This window comes from Marmota monax, unplaced genomic scaffold (genome assembly GCF_021218885.2).
Source record: "Marmota monax isolate L192 unplaced genomic scaffold, Marmota_monax_Labrador192_F-V1.1 WCK01_AAM20220418_F8-fsc00042, whole genome shotgun sequence".
Taxonomy (NCBI): domain Eukaryota; kingdom Metazoa; phylum Chordata; class Mammalia; order Rodentia; family Sciuridae; genus Marmota; species Marmota monax.
In genome coordinates, this window is record NW_026693008.1 from 2,079,676 (window position 1) to 2,102,071 (window position 22,396).

Sequence of the window (22,396 nt, forward strand, 5' to 3'; positions counted from 1 at the left end):
CATTCTTGAAGAAATGAGGAAAGTGAAGAGAGATAAATCACTCCCTAATTGGAAAGGGCAGACAAAGAAAATCACCCCAGTGTGAAGCTCTCACCAAAAGGAGTCTGAGCTTCAAAGTGAAACAAAGATCCTCCCATTCAGAAGTTAAGAGCCTATCATTAAAGACCTCAATTAGAGGCCTTTGTCCTTGCTGTGTGCTGGGAGAGACTTGGGGGGAAAAATACAATCCACCTCCTTGAGGGTCAGAGCCACATCGTGCCATTGAAACTCCTCGGAGTTATTTGCTCTTTAGGGTGCTCCTGTTAATTGAGGAAAGGAGACTGCTTCTGAATACTTGGGGGGGGGGTGCATTGGAAAAGTGAAAGGGACACAAAGCAGAGAAAATCCCATCCCAATCTCAGGGCAAAAGCTTGTTCAGAGAACTTCAGAGCAGAGGGCTCACTTTGTACAAGGTGGAAGTGGTTTCTTCTGGCTCCGTTATCAGGACCCATGGTTTCATGTTTCACAAGGATCTTGAGGGGAACAGTCCCTCCTCCCTGGGAATCCTCTTTTTCTCAGTTGGATGAGCCTTTAGAATACATGGTAAGCTCCATTTTTAGGGTCCGATACATGTGTCTCCTAGGGACACTGGATTGTTCTATTTAGCATTTTAACAGTATCGATGTGATTTAAGAATGTATTTAGTTAGTCTCTGGAAATTTTATGCCATATTTTTAGAATTCTCCCTCTGCCCTGAAATCAAAAAAGTCATAGAAGATACATAGTGCAGGTGCAGCTCCGGAGGCTGAGGCAGCAGAATTGTGAGTTCAAAGCCAGCCTCCACAAAAGCAAGACCCTAAGCAACTCAGTGAGACCCTGTCTCTAAATAAAATATGAAAAAGGGCTGGGGATGGGGCTCAGTGGTCGAGTGGCCCTCAGTTCAATCCACGGTACAGCAAAAAGAAAAAAAAAAAGGTAAGAAAAGTAGCTTTCCCCAAGTTTTGGGTTGAACTGGTATATGTTACTACAGGTGGAGGCCTGATATTTGTCTTAAAATGCTTGCTTGCTTTTTTGTTTGTTCATTAATGGTATAGGGGATTGAACTTAGGGCTGCTTAACCACTGAGCCATGTCTTTAGCCCTTTTTTTACATTTTATTTAGAGACAGGGTCTCACTAAATTGCTTAAGGCCTCGATAAGTCGCTGAGGCTAGATTTGAACTTGGGCTCCTCCTGCCTCAGCCTCCCGAGCAGCTGGGATCACAGGTGCACCACCGTGCCTGACTTTTTAACTCTCCATTTGATCCACCCTGTACATAATAAGATGCCCACATGTCTTGGTTTGTAAGGTTAATCCCACTTTATGTCTGTTCCCCCGGGGAAATTATTAATAGCTCTTATTTTCACTCCTGTGAAAAGTGTCCTGGATTGGACAATTAATTACGTGGGTCTCCTGACCCATAAGAAACACGTGAAAGAGTAAAATCTAAACTGGGCCCACCAGAAAATGTAAAAGTTAGAACATCAAAATAAGACCAAGCGTTGGAGCTAGAAGATGTATCATCAGGCTGCTGGGCCCTTTGGTTATTGCTTTGTGTTCAAAATTTGGCCTTGAGCTTCCTGGTAGCTGAAACAAAACAGGTAATAGAATTGCTCCAGTCTGTCAAAATAGAAAAAAAAAAGTCGTGCCAATTCTCTAGGTAAAGCAAAGAACTTTCCTTTTTCATGCTACTATTTTACTTTTAAATTAAGAGACTGATGGAAATAATAATAAACTCAGATATGAGAAAAGGGATCATGAACTACATATTTCCTGCTAGATATAGCAACTGCTGATGAAATCTTACTTAAACGTAGAATACACCTGTGATGATCTTTGCAAAAATCCCTTCTTAACTTTGGCCACACATCATCCCAAACTTCCTCTCTGTTTACAGGTCGTGGTTGTGTAATGTGCCAGAGGAAAGATCCAACTTGGCTCTACAAGATAACAATGACTCTAGCAATTTCCTTCAGTCCTTCCCACCTATCTCTGGCATGCAATATCTTTAAAGGATCTTAATAGTTAGAAAATGTGGTGGATATTATTTTTAAAGCTAAATTTCCTATAATTTGGGGGTTTTGCCTACATGGAAACATTACCCTTCTATCCAGTTAAATCATTAAATTATAAGTTTAATTTTTCCATGATGAAAGATTAAGTTCAGCTGGCTGAAGCTTTCCCTAGCTCACAGTACCATGCAAATTCAGCAGAAACCACATTGTCTAAGAAGAAATGCCATATGGTTCAGAAGGGCACATTTACATTCATTAAAGTCATATGAAGGCTGGGTGTGGTGGCGCAAGCCTGTAATTCCAGTGGCTTGGGAGGCTGAGGGAGGAGGATCACAAGTTCAAAGCTGCCTCAGCAACTTAGTGAGGCCCTGAGCAATGCAGCAAGACCTTGTCTCTAAATAAAATATTAGAAAAGGGCTGGGGATGTGGCTCCCTTCACTCCCCTCTACCTAAAGTACCTCTGTTTTCCCTAGCCCTGCCCACTTACTGTGAGTTAGCATCTGCATATCAGAAAAAAACATTCAGCCTTTGGTTTTTTGGGAGTGGCTTATTTCACTTAGCATGATAGTCTCCAGTTCCATCCATTTACCAGCAAATTTCATTCTTCTTTAAGGCTGAGTAATATTCCATTGTGTATATAGACCACATTTTATTTATCCATTCATCTGTTGAAGGGCACCTAGGTTGGTTCCACAGCTTAGCTATTGTGATGCTCCAATTTCTTTAAAATGATAATCAGTCTGAAACCATGAGCCATGTGGCAGGCCAGATTTGGTTCATGGACCATATTTTGCCATACCCTGTAATAGCTAAGTGTTTATTAAACACTTACAGTATGCAAAGCCATGTTCAAGTGCTTTGAATGTAATGATGAAGTTAACACTCCCTACAGCCCCATGGAGTAGATAGTGGGTGTTTTCTCCCTTTTACGGACTGAAAAGCTGAGGCTTTGTGGGGTGAACCCGCTGGCCTGAGATGGTATGTTGTTAATGCAGAGCTGGAATTCAGACCCTCTGTTTCTAGAACCCATGGAAATAGCCCCTAGCAGGGCTTCCTCTTACAGATAGTGGTTCTTACATGTTGTTTATCTTAAAATGTTTTAATAGAAATAAATCATAGCTTGCTATTTCCTCATACTCCAAATATGCAAAGTTGGAAACTATTAATAAATTTCAAGGATCAGCCAAGATGGTACATAAGAGAACAACAACAACAAAAAATCTGCTTAAAAATGTTGTTTTCAAAGGGGAAAGAAATACGAGATACTTTGGGGCAATTAATAATCATTCTACCACAGTCAGTTGGAACATTAAGAGGCTTTCCATATAGTTCCTACCTCAGGAAAACTTGAAGGGGGTCCTCTTTAGTACATTTAGAACAGGTTTTACCTGAGCAGGTACGTGGGCCTAGTGAGTTATTCATGTGTAATTCGTGATGTTTTATGCATGAGGTGGAAAGGGTCTGGTATCCAGGAAACCAAGCCTGCATCTCTAAGTGGCTATAAAACCAAAAAGCCAAGACTCACAGTTTCTGGGGAGCAGAGCAGAAAGAGCACAGAGCAAAATCCTGGACAACTTGGATTCTAGTCCTGACTCTGCTCCTCTATTGGCTGTGTGACCTTGGGCAAAGTACTTAACTTCTCTGAACCTCCTGTCATCTGGTTTCAAAGTACATTTATTGCCTACCCTTGGGCAATAAATGAAAGTCAAGTGCATACTACAGATTCAAAGCATATGGACTTAGTTGTATTGAACAGGGAAACAGTCAGACATAGACACTGCTGAGTGACATTGCAGTTTGTATTCTTAGATTTCGCTTTTTCATGATAAATAATGGCAAATATTCATCCGACTCCTGATAAGCTCCTCAGATTCATCCAGAAGCCTCACATTTCTTTCACATAAAGATGGAGCCCCAAGACTCCAAGCTTTTAACTATGCTCTCTCCTTACTTTACAATTTTTGATCTAAGGAGCACATTTATAGCAGTATGAGGCCAGGCTTCCTTCCCCCAGGGCCCCTTCCTGAGTCCTGGCCACTCTTCAGGAGCATTGAGTTGCCTTTCCATGTCCAGAGTTGGTACTCAAACGTACTGCTGGCTAAACTCAGATTAGACTGGGCAATGTTGACACATAATGTCACAGTAGCTAACATTTTCCATCATCCATTAGCAACATTCATTTCAAAGGAAGGGATAAGTCGAGGTTCAGAGAGGTTGGGTACTTAGTCTAGAGCTACACAGTGAGGACAGGGCGAGACTGGAATCCAGGTTCTGCTCCAGCACTCTGGCTGCATCTCATTCCATGTTTTATGTCTGTGGAGCTATTTCCCATATCCTAGAAACCCTACTTGAGAAAACAAAGCAAAACAAAGCACTCTTACAGTCAGGATCACTCTCACAAATTCATTGTTTAAAAAAAAAAAAAGGTGAAATTTTTCAGTTCTGGGGTGTCCCGGGGTAGCTGTTCCGGCCCTGGTGGGTGGCCCCAGCATCCTGCGATTCCATGATCTCCCCCTTTTCCGTGGTGAATTTGGCCAGCTGCTGACTGCTGGTCGCTGTGTGGTGTGGTGTCCCCTCCAGATCACACCTGGTGTAGGACTGCAGGCCGAGGGTAAATCTGCACTGTGGTGCTGTCCATGGCTTCACGGTCCCACAAAGATAATGAAGCCAGTATGTCCTCCTCTTGATTCGAGTCAGTCCACAAGGGGACACGTGCCCTTTCTTCCATTTTATTGTAAAACAAACCAACTAAACCAACAGTGGCCAGGAAACAGGGAGGGAGGTGCCGGAGGAGTGGAGGTGGAAGGGCGAGTCCTTTGGCCTCCCGTGACTGCATCTGAAGGTCCAGGTGGCAGTCGGTGAGCAATCCACCTGCTGGGTGGCACTCTCTCGCCATTAGTGTTTTTAAAACCAAAGGACTGCAAATGTTCAGGAGAAAGAGGACTCCCCCAAAACACCACAATTCATAAATCCAGGCTTTGTGTTTTGTATTTTGTACTCTTTTATGCTGACCAATAGCCTTGCAAGGTGGCAACAGCCCATTTCACAGATGTCAATGCCGAGGCTTGCCAGAGTTGCCCAGATGGGCCTCCATGGTCTATATGAAATTAATGCCGGCATCTTTAATAGAGAGCAGAATGCAAACCCAGAATCCGGAGCCCCTGGGCTTCCCTGGGTCATCTGCCACCGCCAGTTTGCTTCTCTCCATCACAGGAAGTCATGAATGGGATAGAGATGTACAGAGAAACCCATTATAACACAGTGCGCATATGTGCATGTTTATATTTTCTCAGGCCCAAAAACGGTGGCAAGTACTGCGTGGGGCGCAGAATGAAGTTCAAGTCCTGCAACACGGAGCCCTGCCTCAAGCAGAAGCGAGACTTCCGCGATGAGCAGTGTGCGCACTTTGACGGGAAGCATTTTAACATCAACGGTCTGCACCCTAATGTGCGCTGGGTCCCCAAGTACAGCGGAAGTAAGTGCCTGCGGGCGAGGGCCCCGGGATGGCGGGCTGGCCCTGGTCCAGGCGCACACATGTCCCATGGAATGACGTCTCCCCTGCAGTTCTGATGAAGGACCGCTGCAAGCTATTCTGCAGAGTGGCCGGGAACACTGCCTACTACCAGCTCCGGGACAGAGTGGTCGATGGAACGCCTTGTGGCCAGGACACCAATGACATCTGTGTCCAAGGCCTTTGCAGGGTGAGTCCCAGATGGCCTTCTCTTCATTGTGCTGTGGATTGTGGTTTATGGCTTTCTTGATAGAACAGCACGCAGTCCTGAGCAGGGCTTCTCAAAGTGTGGTCCCTGGACCAGCATGAGCGGCGGCCAGTATCATCTGATTCTGACCCATGCTCTGTCAAAATTTAAGAACCACTGCCCTGGGTTTTTCCTGACATTTTTAGCCTCTATGGGGGCCCCCAGATCTCCCTGAAGGTTTATTATGCTAATTTACGCTCCTTTAGTGTGACCTGAGTCCAAGGTTAAACCCAAATGCTCTCTGACAGCATTTCCTACAGTGAATAACTGTGTTCCAGAAAAATGTCAGGAGAAGAGCTGGCCTCACTCAGATTCCTCTTTGTGATTTTAACCATAATTGCTTCCACCTGAGACGTGCCTGTTAATTATTCTTGGAAGGTAAATTGAGACACTTCTGGCAGACAGCAACGTCTCTGTGACTTTCGGAGAGCTTGGTACCTCTTCGCAGTTCTCGCTGACCAGAAACTAGTGCTAACTGTGCCAGGTTCATTCAGGTGATGTGTTTCTCCCTGAGTGTGGTCCAGATGCAGATGACAGTTCCTCGGGGACAAGGATTTGATGCACAGAGCCCCTAAGAGCCTCACCCCTTCCCAGCCTGCACCTGCAGGGCAGGTCCCCTGTTCCGTCCAATCCATAGCAACATCTTGAGCTCTTTCTCAAAGAGTGGTTCACACAAAGGGACAAAAGGGACAAGCCTGTGGCCTCTCCTTCCCAGTTCTGCAGGTTGTTGCCAGGGTTGGCCTCAGGGCTCAGTCTGTACTGATCCATGTTGCAGATTCCAGAGGCCAGGGATGGAGCCAAGGTCTCAAGCTGCCACCTGTCAGTCATGCTTTCCCGTGCAAGCTCAGCCCAGGATTTAAACATAGGGGATTTTGCATAATATCCAGAATTCCCAACTTCTCTTGAAAAACAATTTGGAAAATGTCAACAAACGTTCTTGTTGCTAAATGGTCCAGCAGCAGGGAGTGTCAGCAGCTCCTCCCTAAGGTAGAGCCGGAGCTCCTTAATTAAATATAGCCTCTCACCACCCCACTCCTTCTTTTTCTCATTTACTCTGCTTATTCTTTGTTGGGGGTGTGTGTGTTTTTTTCTTTTTTGTTGTTGTTGTTCCAGGGATTGAACCCAGGGGCACTTGACCACTGAGCCCCATCCCCAGCCCTATTTTGTATTTTATTTAGAGACAGGTTCTCACTGAGTTGCTCAGGGCCTTGCTAAGTTACGGAGGCTGGCTTTCAACTCACGATCCTCCTACCTCAGCCTCCTGAGCTGCTTGGTGATCACAGGTGTGTGTCTCTGCACCCAGCCCCACTCTACTTATTCTTCGGTGCTTCTCAAACTTTTCTCTGCAGATGAAGTCTTGTTAAAATCCCAACTCTGATTCGGTAGATCTGAGTGACTCCTGAGAGTCAGCATTCCTAACAACATCAAGGATGTTCACGGCTGCTGGACCAAATTTTAAATGGCAAAGCCATAGATGATTTGAGTTCTCAACCCTGGAAAGTTTCAAGGGCCATCTCTTCCTTGTGGTTTTGAATTTGCATCATTGAAAGAAACGCATTCGTTGCCATTTTATTATCTCATTCATGCTTCACCATTTATTTCTAATGTTTTCTTTCTTTCTTTCTTTTTTTTTAAAGCAAGCTGGATGTGATCATGTTTTGAACTCAAAAGCCCGGAGAGATAAATGTGGGGTTTGTGGTGGCGATAATTCTTCATGCAAAACGGTGGCAGGAACATTCAATACCGTACACTATGGTAAGAATCTGCTTCTAAAGATTGTGAGAAGGAAAAGGTTTTTTTTTTTTGTTTTTTTTTTTTAAGTTGAATTGTACATATCATGTGAAAGTATTAATGTCAAGCGTAAAATCAATCTGGTTACAGTCCATTTTCATCCATCTGGCCGTAAAGTACCTAATAATGAGAATCACATTTCCTTGTGGCCCACCTTGGCTTCCGCTCTTAGAGAAAATGAACCACTGAATTTTTGTTAAATTCTTTTCAGGTTACAACACTGTGGTCCGAATTCCAGCTGGTGCTACCAATATTGATGTGCGACAGCACAGTTTCTCAGGGAAATCGGAAGATGACAACTACTTGGGTGAGTCGGGGTGCCCCTGCCGTTTTCTTCAGACATTCCGGTTTTCTGGGGCAGTTGGCACAAACTCCTCCCTCCTCTCTGACGCCTTCCGATGGGTTTTCATAAAAGCAGTTGATCTCGAAATTCATTATTTTACTTCACGCTCGTACATAACCCCCTCAGAATATTGATTCAGGGGTTAAGTGGTTGCCCCGTTCAATATCAAGGGATTGACTCTGGATTTTACAAAATAGATAGGCTTCAGGTCAAATTCTGAAAGAACTTACCCTGGAAGTTTAGCATAAAAATCATTGGTCTCGTTGAGGCTTTTGAAAAATCTTTCCTGTGGGTAACTGACTTAGAGATATTACTTGACTTAATTTTTTTTTTATCAGCTCCTTCCAAGTGCAGAACATCGGCGGGGGGAGGCTATTCAATATTTTATTATGCCTGGTGATTCCAGAAGATTCTGTAGTGGCACATATTTTTTCTGAAGTCATTACTAGAATAGCTAACTTTGTTGCTTTACAGATTCTTCATCCTTCTCTCTGGATTAATTCACATTTTTTTTTCCTGTACTGGGAATTGAACCCAGAGGTGCTTAACCACTGAGCCACATCCCCAGCCCTTTTTTATATTTTATTTAGAGACAGGGTCTCACTGAGTTGCTTAGGGCCTTGCTAAATTGCTGAGGCTGGCTTTGAACTTGTGATCCTCCTGCCTCAGCAACCTGAGCTTAATTCACATTTTTCCTTATATTTAACCACTCCATTAACTTATTTCTATTTCTTGCATTAAAGGCACAACATGCCAAAGGCACTATGTTAATTTTTACCTGTTTTTCCCCACCAGTCTTACTTCAATTAATTATTCTATAAACTTCCATAAATTGTTATAAATTTACCCAGTTGCCTTTTAAAAGAAGGACCTATGGGAGAGCAGAAAGACTGGAAGGGATTCCACTGGTCACCTTGCGCTGGCCTCTTCCTAGCCATGCCTTGTACCTAGGGAAGAAATCAGGCAGGCAATCTTGCTGAAAAGCCAATTTTTAAAAGCAATTAATATACTTTCTTTCCAATGGTGTTCAGGCAGGAATTTATTTATCCATGTGAATTCAGCCTCTCTAGAAGCTCAGGCCAAGCACTTGAACGCACTGAGCTAGTTAGTGAGTATTTGTTGAATCAAATTAAAACCTACATCTGTGTTTTGAGATGTCTCCATGAACCCGCGCATTGATAGACAGAGACCCTTCCGCCGAGCTCCCTAATCAAGCATGATATTCGTGCCTGATTCCCTGATAGTGTTTTCTGCTATGGATCTCCATTCATTCGCTGATTTAATAAGCACCAGCGTTATTTGAGGCACAGTGAACAAGAGAGACAAAAAAATAAAATAAAATCTGTTTCTTAGAACCTGTATTTCCATGGAAGAAGGTAGACAATAAAGAATAAGTTAATAAACGAACAAAGATGTAAGTATTTATAGTATATAATAGTATGAAGGTGATACGTGGGATTAGAAATCAGAGCGTGATAAGGAAAGTTGGGATCTGAAGGCTGGGTGGGAGGGCAGGAGTGTGGCTCAGTAGCAGAGCTTCTGCCTGGCCTGCATGAGGCCCTGGGTTCAAAGTAAAAGGAAAAAAGAAAAAGAAAATCAAGGATGGGACTGAAATGTTTGGAGTGGAGGAAGACAGAACGCGCCATCTTGGGCAAAGAAAGACATTCCAGTGGGGGGAACAGCCCTTGCGAAGTCTTTGAGGCAGGCGCGTGCCTAGGTCCGTGCAGAGCAGACAGGGACCAGTGTGACTGCAGGTGGTGGGCAGGGAGGGGGGTCCGAGGTGGGGAAGCAGGTAACAGGACTAGACCATTCACCCAAGGCCCTTGTGAGGACTTGGGCTTGGACTCTGAGAGACCTGGGGAGCTCCCGGGGGTGTTGCATCAAGGGACGATGGATGCAATCACACTTAGGCTGTAAGGAGAACTCTGGCCATTACCGTGCTCGTAGATGATGGGGCAGGCACGTAGGGTAGAGGGGTGGCCTGGCTTAGGGAGCTGCTGCAAAACTCCGAGAGAGAGATGTTCATGGCTCTCCCCCAAGCAGGAATGTGGAGATGGACCTATGTGGTTAGGTCCTGGGGACATTTTAGAGTTCAAACCATCATGACTTTTTTCTTCTTTTTTTTGATCCCAGAGATTGAACCCTGGGTGCTTAATGACTGAGCCACATTCCCCAGCCCTTTTTTGTACTTTATTTAGAGACAGGGTCTCACTGAGTTGCTTAGGGCCTCACTAAATTGCTGAGGCTGGCTTGGAACTCGCAGTCCTCCTGCCTCAGCCTCCAGAGCCACTGCAATTACAGGAGTGTGCCACCGCCCCCAGCTGACTGTGATTTGTTGATGGATTAAATATGGAGGTACATGGGAAAAAAATAGCCGAAGATGTCTTGGAGTCAAAAGGAGTCAAAAACTCTCTGGTTTTGACATGATCAATGGAAAGGAAGGTGTTGTTCTCCACTGAGATTGAGATTTGGAACTTATTTGTGCATGTGACTACCAGTGTTTTAGGTCAGGACTGTGTCTTTGCATCTTTGCTCCCGAGACAAAGCCTGTACATGATAGGTGCTCAGTAAATGATTGCTGAATTGTTCAACAGGCATCGCTCCTACCGTGAGCTTCATGGGGAACGGAGCTACCTTGGAGATATTAGATTCATTTCTTCTTCTAAAGACCATAAAAAAGTCTTCCTTGTAATTAAGCGCCCTATCGCTGCCTCAGGTTTTTGCCACCCTAAATACCCAACATCTGGCAACATTATAGGAAAATGAACGAGCCAGATGCAGGGGTACACACCTGTAATCCCAGAGTCCCAGGAGGCTGAGGCAGGAGGATTGTGAGTTTGAGGCCAGTCTGAGCAACTTAGTGAGGCCCTAAGCAACTCAAGGAGACCCTGCCTCTAAATTAAAAATAAAAAAGGGTTGGGGATGTGACTCAGTGCTTAAAAGTGCCCCTGGGGTTCAATCCCCAGAGCCAAAATAATTAATTAATTTAAAACAAAAAGAAAATTACCAGGGTGAGGGGTATAGCTCTATGGTAGAGCATGTGCTTAACAGGCACAAGGCCCTAGGTTCAATCCCTGGCACCACAGTTACAGCAAGAAATCAAATAAGACAATGGACAAAGTTCTTGGAAACCATTTTCAAATGATATTTTCAAGGATTTCTCATTTCCCCACGATGCAAAATGGGTCAAAGATTTTTCTCCATGTACTTGGTTATAAATTTGTGCCTGTGACTGTGACCTTCCCTGCTTCCTAATTAAATCAAGCAGCGCTGCACTCAGCTTCCTGGGGAAATTGAATTCCTGCTAGCTGAAAGCCATGTTGAGCTGTTTCTTTCCTCTCCTCCAAAGGAAGAGGATTCTCTTCTCTCCTCCTCCTGTTTGGGAAAATGATCGCTCCCCAATTAAGCAGCCTCAATTCCGTTCAACTCAATCAGCCCGTGTCAGGTGTTGGAATTTGGGGTGGGCCTCCAGAGAACCTCTTATTCATCACCAGAGGATCTTAATCTCCTTGCAAAGGATGAAAACAAAATTAAAGAAGATCTGTCATCTGGAACAGGCAGTCCTAGCCACTCGTGGCTCTTTAATGGAATAGTAGGAGGATGTCCCTTGTTGGCCTAAGAACAGTCTCTCTGGACACCAAAGTGCCCAAGCACAGATTTGGAGACACAGTCCGTCGAGTGTGAAAGTGGAGACTTCAGAGCCTTTGAACCTCACAGAGGTGTCTTAGAAGGCAGGAACAATTTGATGTCATCAAGGCTGGGGCGTGGAAATTTACCCTTGGCTTAGAGGAGATATGGCAGGAAGGGGACCGCAGCCCGCGCTGGGTTAAGCATGTGCCCGTCTCTCGGCTCTTCTGTTGCTAAGCGATCTTCACCCTGATCCCTGGTGGTTTTATCAAATCAGTCCAGCCAGGCGCTTCCTGTGTGTTTTGATGAGGGAGCAGTTTCCAGAAGACAGCGCCTTTGTGGCAATCGGGTTCTGATGGGTGCAACGGGGAGGAAAGCCCCCAGGAAATCAGCTCTCCTAATCGCATTAGCGGGAGGTGGAGCAGGAGGCTCTGATTTTCAGGAAACTATTTGTTTCACAAGGTACCGAAGCAGAAAGCCTCCCAGTCAAAGGTGGTCCTTGCACATAGACCCCTCCCTGCCACGGGGTGAAAGCCAAGTTGTAGGGCCTCACTGTGTTCTGAGCCTATCCCTTGGGGAAAGTGCTCATTTCTTTTTGTCTTTTTTTTTTTTTTGGGGGGGGTGGGGAGTACCAGGAATTGAACCCAGAGGTGCTTACCCACTGAGCCACATCCCCAGCTCTTTTTTATGTTTTATTTTGAGACAAGGTCTCACTGAGTTGCTTAGGGCCTCGCTAAGTTGCTGAGGCTGGCCTCAAACTTGCGATCCTCCTGCCTCAGCCTCCCAAGTTGCTGGGATGACAGGCCCTTGGCTAGCTGTGGCAGTGGGAAAACAGAAACTGATTCAGTGAAAGATAAAGCAGAAATTTTCTTTCACCGGATGGCTTTACGTGTACCTGGGATGGAGCCGTTTACCAGAGCAAATCCCAGCATTCCAGCTCCTGGCCTCTTCTCTCTTCCCTGTGAACTGAAATAAGAAAAACAGGGTGCAGGATGGCACCCCCCAGGTGGGCGTAATTAGGAGAAGAAGCCGGGTTAACCTTCGCCGGCACCGCCGTTCGGTGAGCATGGACAAGGCTCCACTGTGGCTTCCTTGGCGGGGCTGGCATGTGACATTCCACTTCCCCGTCTCCAGTGAAGCGTCAGCGGCATAGCCAGCACGTAACTTAGCTTGAAAGAATTAGGTGATTTGGTTGACAGCACATCATGCCGTCACCGTGTAAGTGACCCGCTTGAGGGAGCAGCCCCAGGACACCTAAGGTGCCATGGAAACCACTCGTCCAGTCAGTGACCCACTGGAGCTCCGGCATCCTGCATGGCAGGTGGGCCTCACACTGCAGGGGCTGCAGCGAGACAGGGCTGCCCGAGGGTTACACCGACTGGGGACAGTCACTGGGCTGGAAGCACTCTGTTCTCCCTGTCACCAGTGTCAGGTTCAATCCGTCACTCGCTCTTTATTATTTTTTTGGGGGGGTACCAGGGATTGAACCCAGGGGCCCTCGACCACTGAGCCCCATCCCCAGCCCTATTTTGTATTTTATTTAGAGACAGGGTCTCCCTGAGTTGCTGAGGGCGTCACTGCTGCTGAGGCTGGCTTTGAACTCATGATCCTCCTGCCTCAGCCTCCCCAGCAGCTGGGATGATAGGTGTGCAACACCACTTCATCAGTAGCACACCTACTAAGGGTAGGGATCTTTCTTGGGTTTACAAAAGCAATTTTTTAAACGATTTCTTTACTCCAAGGCATAGGCTGTCTTGCAGGACCCACTATTTAAATTTTTTAAAAGCTGCAGACCTAAACAAATTTGATTTCCACTTGTAAACCAAGGAAAGGATGCATAAATTCATTCATTGAACATTTGCCGAGACCCTTCTTGGAAAATGTTAGTGGTTCCCAAATTCTGGAGAGAGATTTTCATGATTAGAAGCCACCTGGCCTCGGGAAGTTAATTTAATACCAAGTCAGGCCTGTTTCTCCCTTAAGTCAGGAATAGCAGAGTTGATGTCACGGAGGTGTGGTGAGGGGACCGTGCGTGGGAATCCATGATGACCTTCCAGGTTAAATGGCCCTGAAGCAGTGGATGACTGGGAAGTAGAAGGCCAGCTCCCTAAAAATGAAACCAAGGTTTTACCACAAATAGAAGGAAAAGATATGTTTAGAATTTTATCTTGAGAAGTAAATCTGAAAGCATGCAAATAAGATTCTTTTTAGCTCATATTCAACAAATTACATTTTAATTGGAGTCATTCCAAGTTTTTTAGATTGGAGATCAAAAGCCATCAGAACATATATTTCTGTAAGTTTTGCAGTCAGTTTGTATGACAAGACAGTAGTGCCTTCTTCTCTTAGAGTGTGACTCCATGAGCCTTTTAATTTTTATTTTATTTTGTTTTATTTTAGTTTTTGGTACTGGGGATTATACCGAGGGGCACTCGACCACTGAGCCCCATCCCCAGCCCTTTTTATATTATATTTAGAGACAGGGTCTCACTGAGTTGCTTAGGGCCTCTCTAAGTTGCTGAGGCTGGCTTTCAACTCACGATCCTCCTGCCTCAGCCTCCAAGCTGCTGGGATGACAAGCGTGGGCCACCGCGCCTTGCTTGCCATTTTGATATAACTCTACATTGTGAAATAATCACCAAAACAGAGTAATGTACATGTTTTAGCATAGTGACCATTTCCTTACCTGTATTTGTGCATGTGCACATCCAGCTAGAAATGACACTGATGGCCGACCCTCTGGACTCATTGTCACCGTGCAGTACACCAGATCTGCAACATTTATCATCTTTGAACCCTCTCCCCATTCCCCCTCCTTCCAGCCCCCTGTAACCACCGTTCGACTGTCTGATTCTCTGAGTTTCATTATCTTAGTTTTCATCTTTGCTTCAATTCAGCCAGCTCCTCATCTGGCCAGTGTTTTGGCACTTGATCCAATCAGTTTTCCAATTCTACTTCTTCAGCTTCACTGATTCTTTTATCTTTTGCAAGATTTGGAGAACATTCACTTTAAAAAAAAATAAGTGTTTAGTGAGCACCTGCTATTTCCCCTTAGGAAGCACAGTAGTAGTGGGTGCCAACACCCACAGTGCCCACACCCTGGCCCCTGGGGGCCTCCAATAGTCGTGCAGAATCAAAAGGTCATGGAGAAAAAAGAGGATGGGAAAAGAGATGGAATCTGTGCTGACCCTGAGTGACATTTGCAGTTTGGAAAAGAATGGTCCAGGCAGGTGTCTGGGACTGCTACTGTGTGACGAGTTAACTCAAGACATAGTGCGACATCACAGGGTAGGAAATGTCTCTGTTTCTCACATCGGGAATGTGGGAGCAGTGTAACGGGGTGTTTCTGGCTTGAAGGCTAGTGTGAGGTGATGACACTTAGGGCTGTGGTCTCATCCAAAGGCTCCCCTGGAGCTGGAGGATCCGCTCCTGGCTGGCTCACGCTCCTCTGGTTGGCAGAAGGACTCAGTTCTCTGAGCTTCCCCAGGGTGTTTGCTGGAACCTCAGTCTGGGCATCCCATCACCTGGCAGCTAGCCTCCCCTAAAACTAGAGATCAAAGGAAGAGAGAGGCCAGGCATGGTGCACAGGCCTCTAACCCCATTAGCTTGGGAGGCTGAGGCAGGAGGATTGCTAGTTTGAAGCCAGCCTCAGCAATTTAGCAAGGCCCTAAGCAACTCAGTGAGACCCTGTCTCTAAATAAAATACAAGAAGGGTTGGGGATGGGGCTCAGTGGTTGAGCACCCCTGGGTTCAATCCCTGGTTTTCCCAGTCATTCCTGTTGGGTGTGGGGGTGGGGCAAGACAGGGTGACTGCCTGGAAAAAAGGATCCGCAGGGCCACGTGTGAGGCTGGCCGCCACCCTGGGCCTCATTGGAAAGGTGGCACTGAACATCACATTGTGTATTTGCAGATAACACCATTTGTCAAACAGAGGTGACCTCACAAAGACTCAGCAGGCTCAAGTAATGAAGGCATACATCAAGTGTGCCTGTGTGGGAGGGGATTGAAGACCTTCTCCACGCACGGCTACGCATTTTCAAATCAAATGAAATACATTTGCTTCCATCTCTGGTCCTGTGACTGTGGGGCTTCTACAGGGAGCCCCAGGCTCACCAGGACCCCTGTATTCTGTTTCTCTTAGTTTTCTCTATTCCACTTGGTTTCCATAGTCACCATTAGGAGTAGATGTTTTAATCTCCATTTTAAAGAAATGGAGTCAGAGAGGGAAAGTGGATTGCCTAAGGACACACAGCTGGCATTGGGCGAATCAGGAATGTGCTCTTGCCTATGGGGCTGCAAAGCCCCTGATCTGTGGACTCTCTGCCTGTTAGGGTGGGATCTCATTTTCTTTTTCTTTTGTTTACTATTTTTTATTTGATCTTTTTAGGTATACATGGCAGTAGACTATATTCTGACCTATTATGCATACATAGAGTCTAACTTCCCATTCTAGAGGTTGTGCATGATGTGGAGTTTCCCTGGTCGTGTGTTCATATATGAACACCCAGGAAAGTTCTGTCCCATTCACTCCACTGTCTTTCCCATTCTCATCCCCCTCCCTTCCCTTCATTCCCTTTTGTCTCATCCAGTGACCTTCTATTCTTCCCTCCCTACTTCCAATTGCGTGTATCAGAGAGAACATGTGGACTTTGGTTTTTTTTGGATTGGCTTGTTTTGCTTAGCATGATGATCTCCAGTTCCATCCATTTACTGGCAAATACTATCATTTCATTCTTCTTTAAGGTTGAGTAATATTCCATTGTATATATATACCACATTTTCTTTATCCATTCATCTGTTGAATGGCACCTAGGTTGGCTCCATAGCTTAGCTATTGTGAATTGATGTGGCTGTGTCACTGTAGTATGCTGATTTTAAGTCCTTTGGTATATACTGAGGAGTGGCTAACTGGGTCAAACAGTGGTTCCATTCCTAGTTTTCTGAGGAATCCCCACACTGCTTTCCAGAGTGGTTGCACTAATGTGTACTCCCACCAGCAACGCATGAGTGACCCTTTCCCCCACACCCTGGCCAACATCTGCTGTTACTCGCATTCTTGATGATCGGGGTATTTCATATTTCACACAATGCTCATGGGCAGCGGATCAGCAGGTTCTCTGTCCTCACCCACAGCTTTATCAAGCAGTAAAGGCGAATTCCTGCTCAACGGAGACTTCGTTGTCACCATGTCCAAAAGGGAAATCCGCGTTGGGAGCGCCGTGATTGAGTACAGCGGGTCGGACAACGTGGTGGAGCGCATCAACTCCACGGACCGCATTGAGCAGGAGCTGCTGCTGCAGGTAGGACCTGCCCTGGCCACGCCCCTCCGTGGGCTGGGGCTTGGCTGACCGCCCCATCTCGCCGCCCGCAGGTTCTGTCGGTGGGGAAGCTCTACAACCCCGATGTGCGCTACTCCTTCAACGTTCCCATCGAAGACAAGCCTCAGCAGTTCTACTGGAACAGTCACGGCCCCTGGCAGGCATGCAGCAAGCCCTGCCAAGGTACCGCCTGTGGGTTTCTTTTGTGGGGATTCCAAGAGGAGGAGGAGGAGGAGGAGGAGGAGGAGGAGGAGGAGGATTTTTGGTACCAGGTTTGAACTCAGGGGCACTTGACCACTGAGCCCTATCCCGAGCCCTATTTTGCATTTTATTTAGAGACAGGGTCTCACTGAGTTGCTTAGGGCCTCCCTTTTGCTGAGGCTGGCTTTGAACTCACAATCCTCCTGCCTCAGCCTCCCCAGCACCTGGGATTACAGGCCTGCACTTCTATATATGAGAGAAACAAACAACCCTTGACCTTCTGAGTTTGGTTTATTTCCCTTAACATAATGATCTCTAGTTCCATCCATTTTATTGCAATTGACATATTTCATTTTTATTTATGGCCAAAAATAAAACTCCCCTGTGTATATAGACTGCATTTTCTTTATCCATTCATCCACTGGTGGACACCCAGGCTGATTCCATAGTCTGCCTGTTGTGGATTGTGCTGCTGTAAACCTGGCTGTGCATGTGTCACTGTGGGAAGATGACTTTAATTCTTCAGGATAAACACAGACGGGTGATACATTTGGGTCCTGTGGTGGTTCCTTGCCTAGTCTTCTGAGAAACCTCCATAACGGATTTCCACAACAGTTGTACCCATTTTCGATCCACCCACAGTGTGAAAGTGTCCCTTTCCCCCAGCATCCTCTCCAGCACTTATTATTTGTATTCTTGGTGACTGCCATTCTGACTGGAGCTACATGAAATCTTGGTGTTGTTTTGGCAAATTCGGGTTATGCTAGGTTCTCTTATCTAAAGAGCTTGGCACATAGGCGCATAGCCAAGCAAGATCCATTTGCCACTTTAATTTTTCAGAGACATGGTTTCAGTAGTCACATACTCTTGATTTTTTTTTTCTTTTGCTAAATTAAGGTCAGCAAACTACAGCCACAGGGCCAATTCCAGCCTGCCACCTGCTTTTATAAATAAAGTTTTATTGGAACACAGCCATACCCATGTGTTTATGGATCATCTGTGACAGCTGTATTTTCTGCCCTGTCATGTTGAGACGTGCAACAGAGATCGTGCTGGCCAATAAAACTGAAAATATTTATAAGCTGGTGTTCCTGTAGAAAATGCTTTCCAGACCTTAGTCTAAGTAGGACTGTGTGCTCTGAATAATTTTTTTGTCCTCTTTGCTCAGGGGAGCGGAAACGGAAACCTGTTTGCAGCAGGGAATCTGACCAGCTTACCGTGTCGGATCAGAGATGCGATCGGCTGCCCCAGCCAGCACCCATCACGGAAGCCTGCGGCACAGACTGTGACTTGAGGTGGGCCCTGCTCTTTGCTGCTGAGTGGAGAGGGTCTTGTGGGGAGTCTGGAAGGAGGTCTGGGCGTGTGGATCAGAAGGAGGGGGTGTTCAGCTTTAATCTTTCTTCCTAATGTTTTGTGAGATGAGCTCTAGCCAGTTCTCCATCTGTTAGATCCTATCATCTAAGACACATGTTGGTGGATTTCTTGTTCTCCTAAGAATTAAAGAGTCAGTAGAGTGTGGCCTTTGCCAGAAAACATTCCACCTTGATCTTCAGAACTCACTGATGAGGCATTCAAAGTCAGCAAGAGGTGGGGAAACTCACCAGGCACACGCCTGTCATCCCAGTGGCTCCGGAGGCTGAAGCAGGAGGATCAAGAGTTCAAGACCAGCCTCAGCAACTTAGCAAGGCCCTAGGCAACCTAGAGAGACCCTATGTCTAAATAAAATATAAAAAGGGCTGGGGATGGGGCTCACTGATAAGTGTCTCTAGGTTCAATCCCCAGTACCAATAATATTAATAATAATTAAATTTTTAAAGTAATAATTAAAAGTCTTCAAAACAAAGAGTAGGGGGACTTTATCCCTCTATGCCCATGATGTTCTGCATCCACCCAGGGCACATTCCACCCAGAACATGAACTCTTAGGCATGCCAAAGTTGCATGGAGGAGCAAGAAGAAAGTCTATTTAGAACTATCTATATTCAAACAAGTATTTATGAAAGCAAAGTCGGAGGCAGGAAGTATTGAATGGGTGGAGAACCCTGAAGCTTTCCTCTTGTCTGCAAGGTTAACAGTGTCCTAGTGAATAATTTGGGGGTGCCTTGTGTATTCTACATGTCAAGTGAACTCAGTTAAGGTGTGCTGCCATTTCATCCCTCTTTTGCAGTCCAGAGATTAGGGACAGAGAGTGGTATATGGCTGTGTTAAGGTCTCACCATTCATAAGCCACAGAGTGACTACTTGAACATTTTGAAGTTCCCACAGCACTGGACCAAAGCCTTCAAGTAGTGCAGGCTTCCTATAGTGCTGGATGGAGTGCAGATTTGGAGGCATGGAGAGAATAGTGCTGTGATCGATTAGTAATGCCTGTCATGGGAGTCAAAGTGGAAATTGTGATACGTGTGCTGTCTCTCAGCCAGTCCTGACCTGAGGCTCTGACTTCAAAGACAGGACTTTTCCACCCTCACATACTTCTTCTTGACACATTGTTACTGATCTGCTTGCTCATTGGCTTGCTCAAAAGCATTGACCAAATATTTATTGTAAAAAATAAAATAAAATATTAGTCATTAAAAGGTGAACATTCACACTAACAACATTCTTTTTTTCAGTGAAGTAGGGGGTACCAGCTCAGGGGCACTGGACCACTGAGCCACATTCCCCAGCCCTACTTTTTGTATTTTATTTAGAGACAGGGTCTCGCTGAGTTACTAAACACCTCACTTTTGCTGAGGCTGGCTTTGAACTCATGATCCTCCTGCCTTGGCCTCCCTAAGTGCTGGAATTACACCTTGTCACCATGCCCAGTTTAAGACAATATTTTTATTTTTCAGAAGTGTCCATATAAACCCATTTGCTTCAGTCGATTCAGTTAAATTATAATTAAAGATCCTTTCAGAAAAAATAATCAGTGGACTAACTGCTGGACTGAATTAATCACTAATGTTTGGCAGAAAAAAACTAAATTGGTGCATAGATACCTTGAGATACAGCCTTAATAAATTGAGAAAGGTAGCACTTTCAGGTTAGCCTTCTTTCTAATTATCACTGTGAAAGTCATGGGATATGGTCACGTGTTTTCTAAGAACTATTTTTAACACTTATGTTATTCTGTTAATAGTCTCATATTGATAGGATAGTATTTATATTTCTTATTGCCTTGTATATAATCTTATATTATCCTATTGATAGAACTAATAGCCTGTTGATTTCTCAAATACCACTATAACACAGGTATCGTCACCATTTTACAAATGAGACTAAGAGAAGTTAAGCAGATTGCCCAAGGTCACACAGCCATCTAGTGCCACCTTCACTCTGTCAACCTGATGTCAATATAATCATGATTTGTGCTAATTATTTTGGGTACTGGGGATTGAACCCGGGTTTGCTTAATCACTGAGCCACATCCCCCAGGCCTTTTTAATATTTTATGTAGAGACAGAGTCTCACTAAGTTGCTTACAGCCTTGCTATGTTGCTGAGGCTGGCTTTGAACTCAGGATCCTCTTGCCTCAGCCTCCTGAGCCTTTAGGATTACAGTCATGCACCACCATGCCCAGCTCAAACCAGTGTTTTTGAAAAGCCCTACCAAACAAGTCCTTCCGCAGGTGGACATGCATAACACTGATCAATATCCTGGAGGCTCTGAGAAGATCTGTAGTATGGAGACCAGTTTAATTTGGTAGTTCTCAAAATCATTTAATCCTACAATCCTCACACAGACACCCCCTCATGAACACAATCACACATTGTCCCTCAGTTTCCACTTATTGACATTGGAGGATGCTTTTCTGAAATATACTCATTAAATATAATTGTGTTTAATTTCCCACGAAATGAACTCAATGGTCTCAGCACACCGAAGTTAGACCACTGTCCAGAAAGAGAATCTAAGTCATGTGACAGTGTTTGGGAAGAATTTTTCACATGACCTTCCCACAGACTCTGCAAGCCTCTCTGCTGAGATTCTGGGCATCGTGTGGACATCAGGGAAATGACTTTGGTTGGGGTGCCCGCCTCCTTGATCCTGGATGGAAAACAACCCATCCCAGAGGGTAGCCAAGATCAAAGTGCAGCTGAAAGTTCAAGATGCTTCTGTTGAGTTGGTCCACACTCTTGCCCTCCTTCCTGCAGGAAGGGAGAGTTTGCCCCTGTTAACTGTGATGGGATGAGATGAAGCGCTGGTCCGCAAGCCCCGCTGAATGTGTTCTGGATTAGAACAAAATCCTCTCAATACTGTGTCCCTCCAAGGGAAAGTCTCTAGCCCACTGTCCTTGCCAATGGGCACCTCTGACCTGCTTCTGAGCATCAGTGAGAAATTCCATGACAAGCATATCATGGAATAATCCTCTCCCCCTCCCCGCCCCCCCCCTCCTTTTCCAAACAGTTGTACATAGAAGAACTCTTAAAACACTGGAGATGAGGAAGCCATCTAATTTCCAAGCAGTAGCCAAATTCCAAAAGTCAAATCCAGTGAAGATTATCAAGAAATCATCTTTTTTGAATTTGTAAATCCAATAAACAAAATTGTATTTCAAGTTCTTTTATTTAGTTTATTCCTGCTGAGGTAAGAGTTCCAAGCCAGCCTCAGCAAAAGTAAGGCCCTAAGCAACTCAGTGAGACCCTGTCTCTAAGTAAAATACAAAATAGGGCTGGAGATGGGGCTCAGTGGTCGATTGCCCCTGAGTTCAATCCCTGGTACAAAAAAAAAGACTCATTTTATTAATTTTCCTTTTTTTAAAAAATTTAAGCCCTGCTGACTTTGTTTCTAGGGTGTTGAAAGAAACTGACAATTTATTGGTATTTATTGAGCACTTACTGTGTGCCTACAAAGTTTCATTAAAGATACTGGGGATACAAAGATTTATAGATTCAAATCTAAATTTATAAGTGTATAATTAATTTTTAGAACATGTAGATCACATCTTTGCAGAATTTAGTCTTTGTTCTCAGATAATAGTGCACAGGGTTTAACATACTGGAACTTCACAGTTGCAGTGCGAATTCTTCATTCTTTGAGTAACTCACAGAATGTTCATTGAGCACTTCCTAGCCTGGGCCTAGGCAGCAGAGGCTTCCTGTGATTTGTTTCCAAGAGAAGTTCTCTGTTAGAAGAAGCCAAATGAAATGCTAGATTGCATGAACTTTTTAAATATAAAGTGGCTCTTTCTGCTCTGTTGAATTCCAAAAAAAAAAAAAAAATTTTTTTTTCTTTCTTGGTTCCTTAAATTTTAGATGGACTGTATCAGAGAGAATCTTCCCAAAGATAGAGACTCAGGTCATCATTCTTTGACTTCGGCGCATACCCACAGCCATGAAAAATAC

The 22,396-nt window shown here is 45.0% G+C and overlaps 1 protein-coding gene across 3 annotated transcripts in view; it reads left to right on the forward strand.

Moving 5' to 3' along the window:
* Nucleotides 1-22,396, forward strand: part of Adamts9 (ADAM metallopeptidase with thrombospondin type 1 motif 9) — a 157,669-nt gene that overhangs the window by 50,034 nt on the left and 85,239 nt on the right. For all 3 annotated transcript variants that reach the window (XM_046452740.2, XM_046452741.2, XM_058582078.1), the window contains 7 exons: nucleotides 5,326-5,507; nucleotides 5,597-5,733; nucleotides 7,428-7,545; nucleotides 7,793-7,888; nucleotides 16,685-16,851; nucleotides 16,923-17,052; nucleotides 18,239-18,365. In XM_046452740.2, the coding sequence (XP_046308696.1) occupies nucleotides 5,326-5,507; nucleotides 5,597-5,733; nucleotides 7,428-7,545; nucleotides 7,793-7,888; nucleotides 16,685-16,851; nucleotides 16,923-17,052; nucleotides 18,239-18,365 (957 nt within the window). The remainder of the gene's footprint in view (nucleotides 1-5,325; nucleotides 5,508-5,596; nucleotides 5,734-7,427; nucleotides 7,546-7,792; nucleotides 7,889-16,684; nucleotides 16,852-16,922; nucleotides 17,053-18,238; nucleotides 18,366-22,396) is intronic.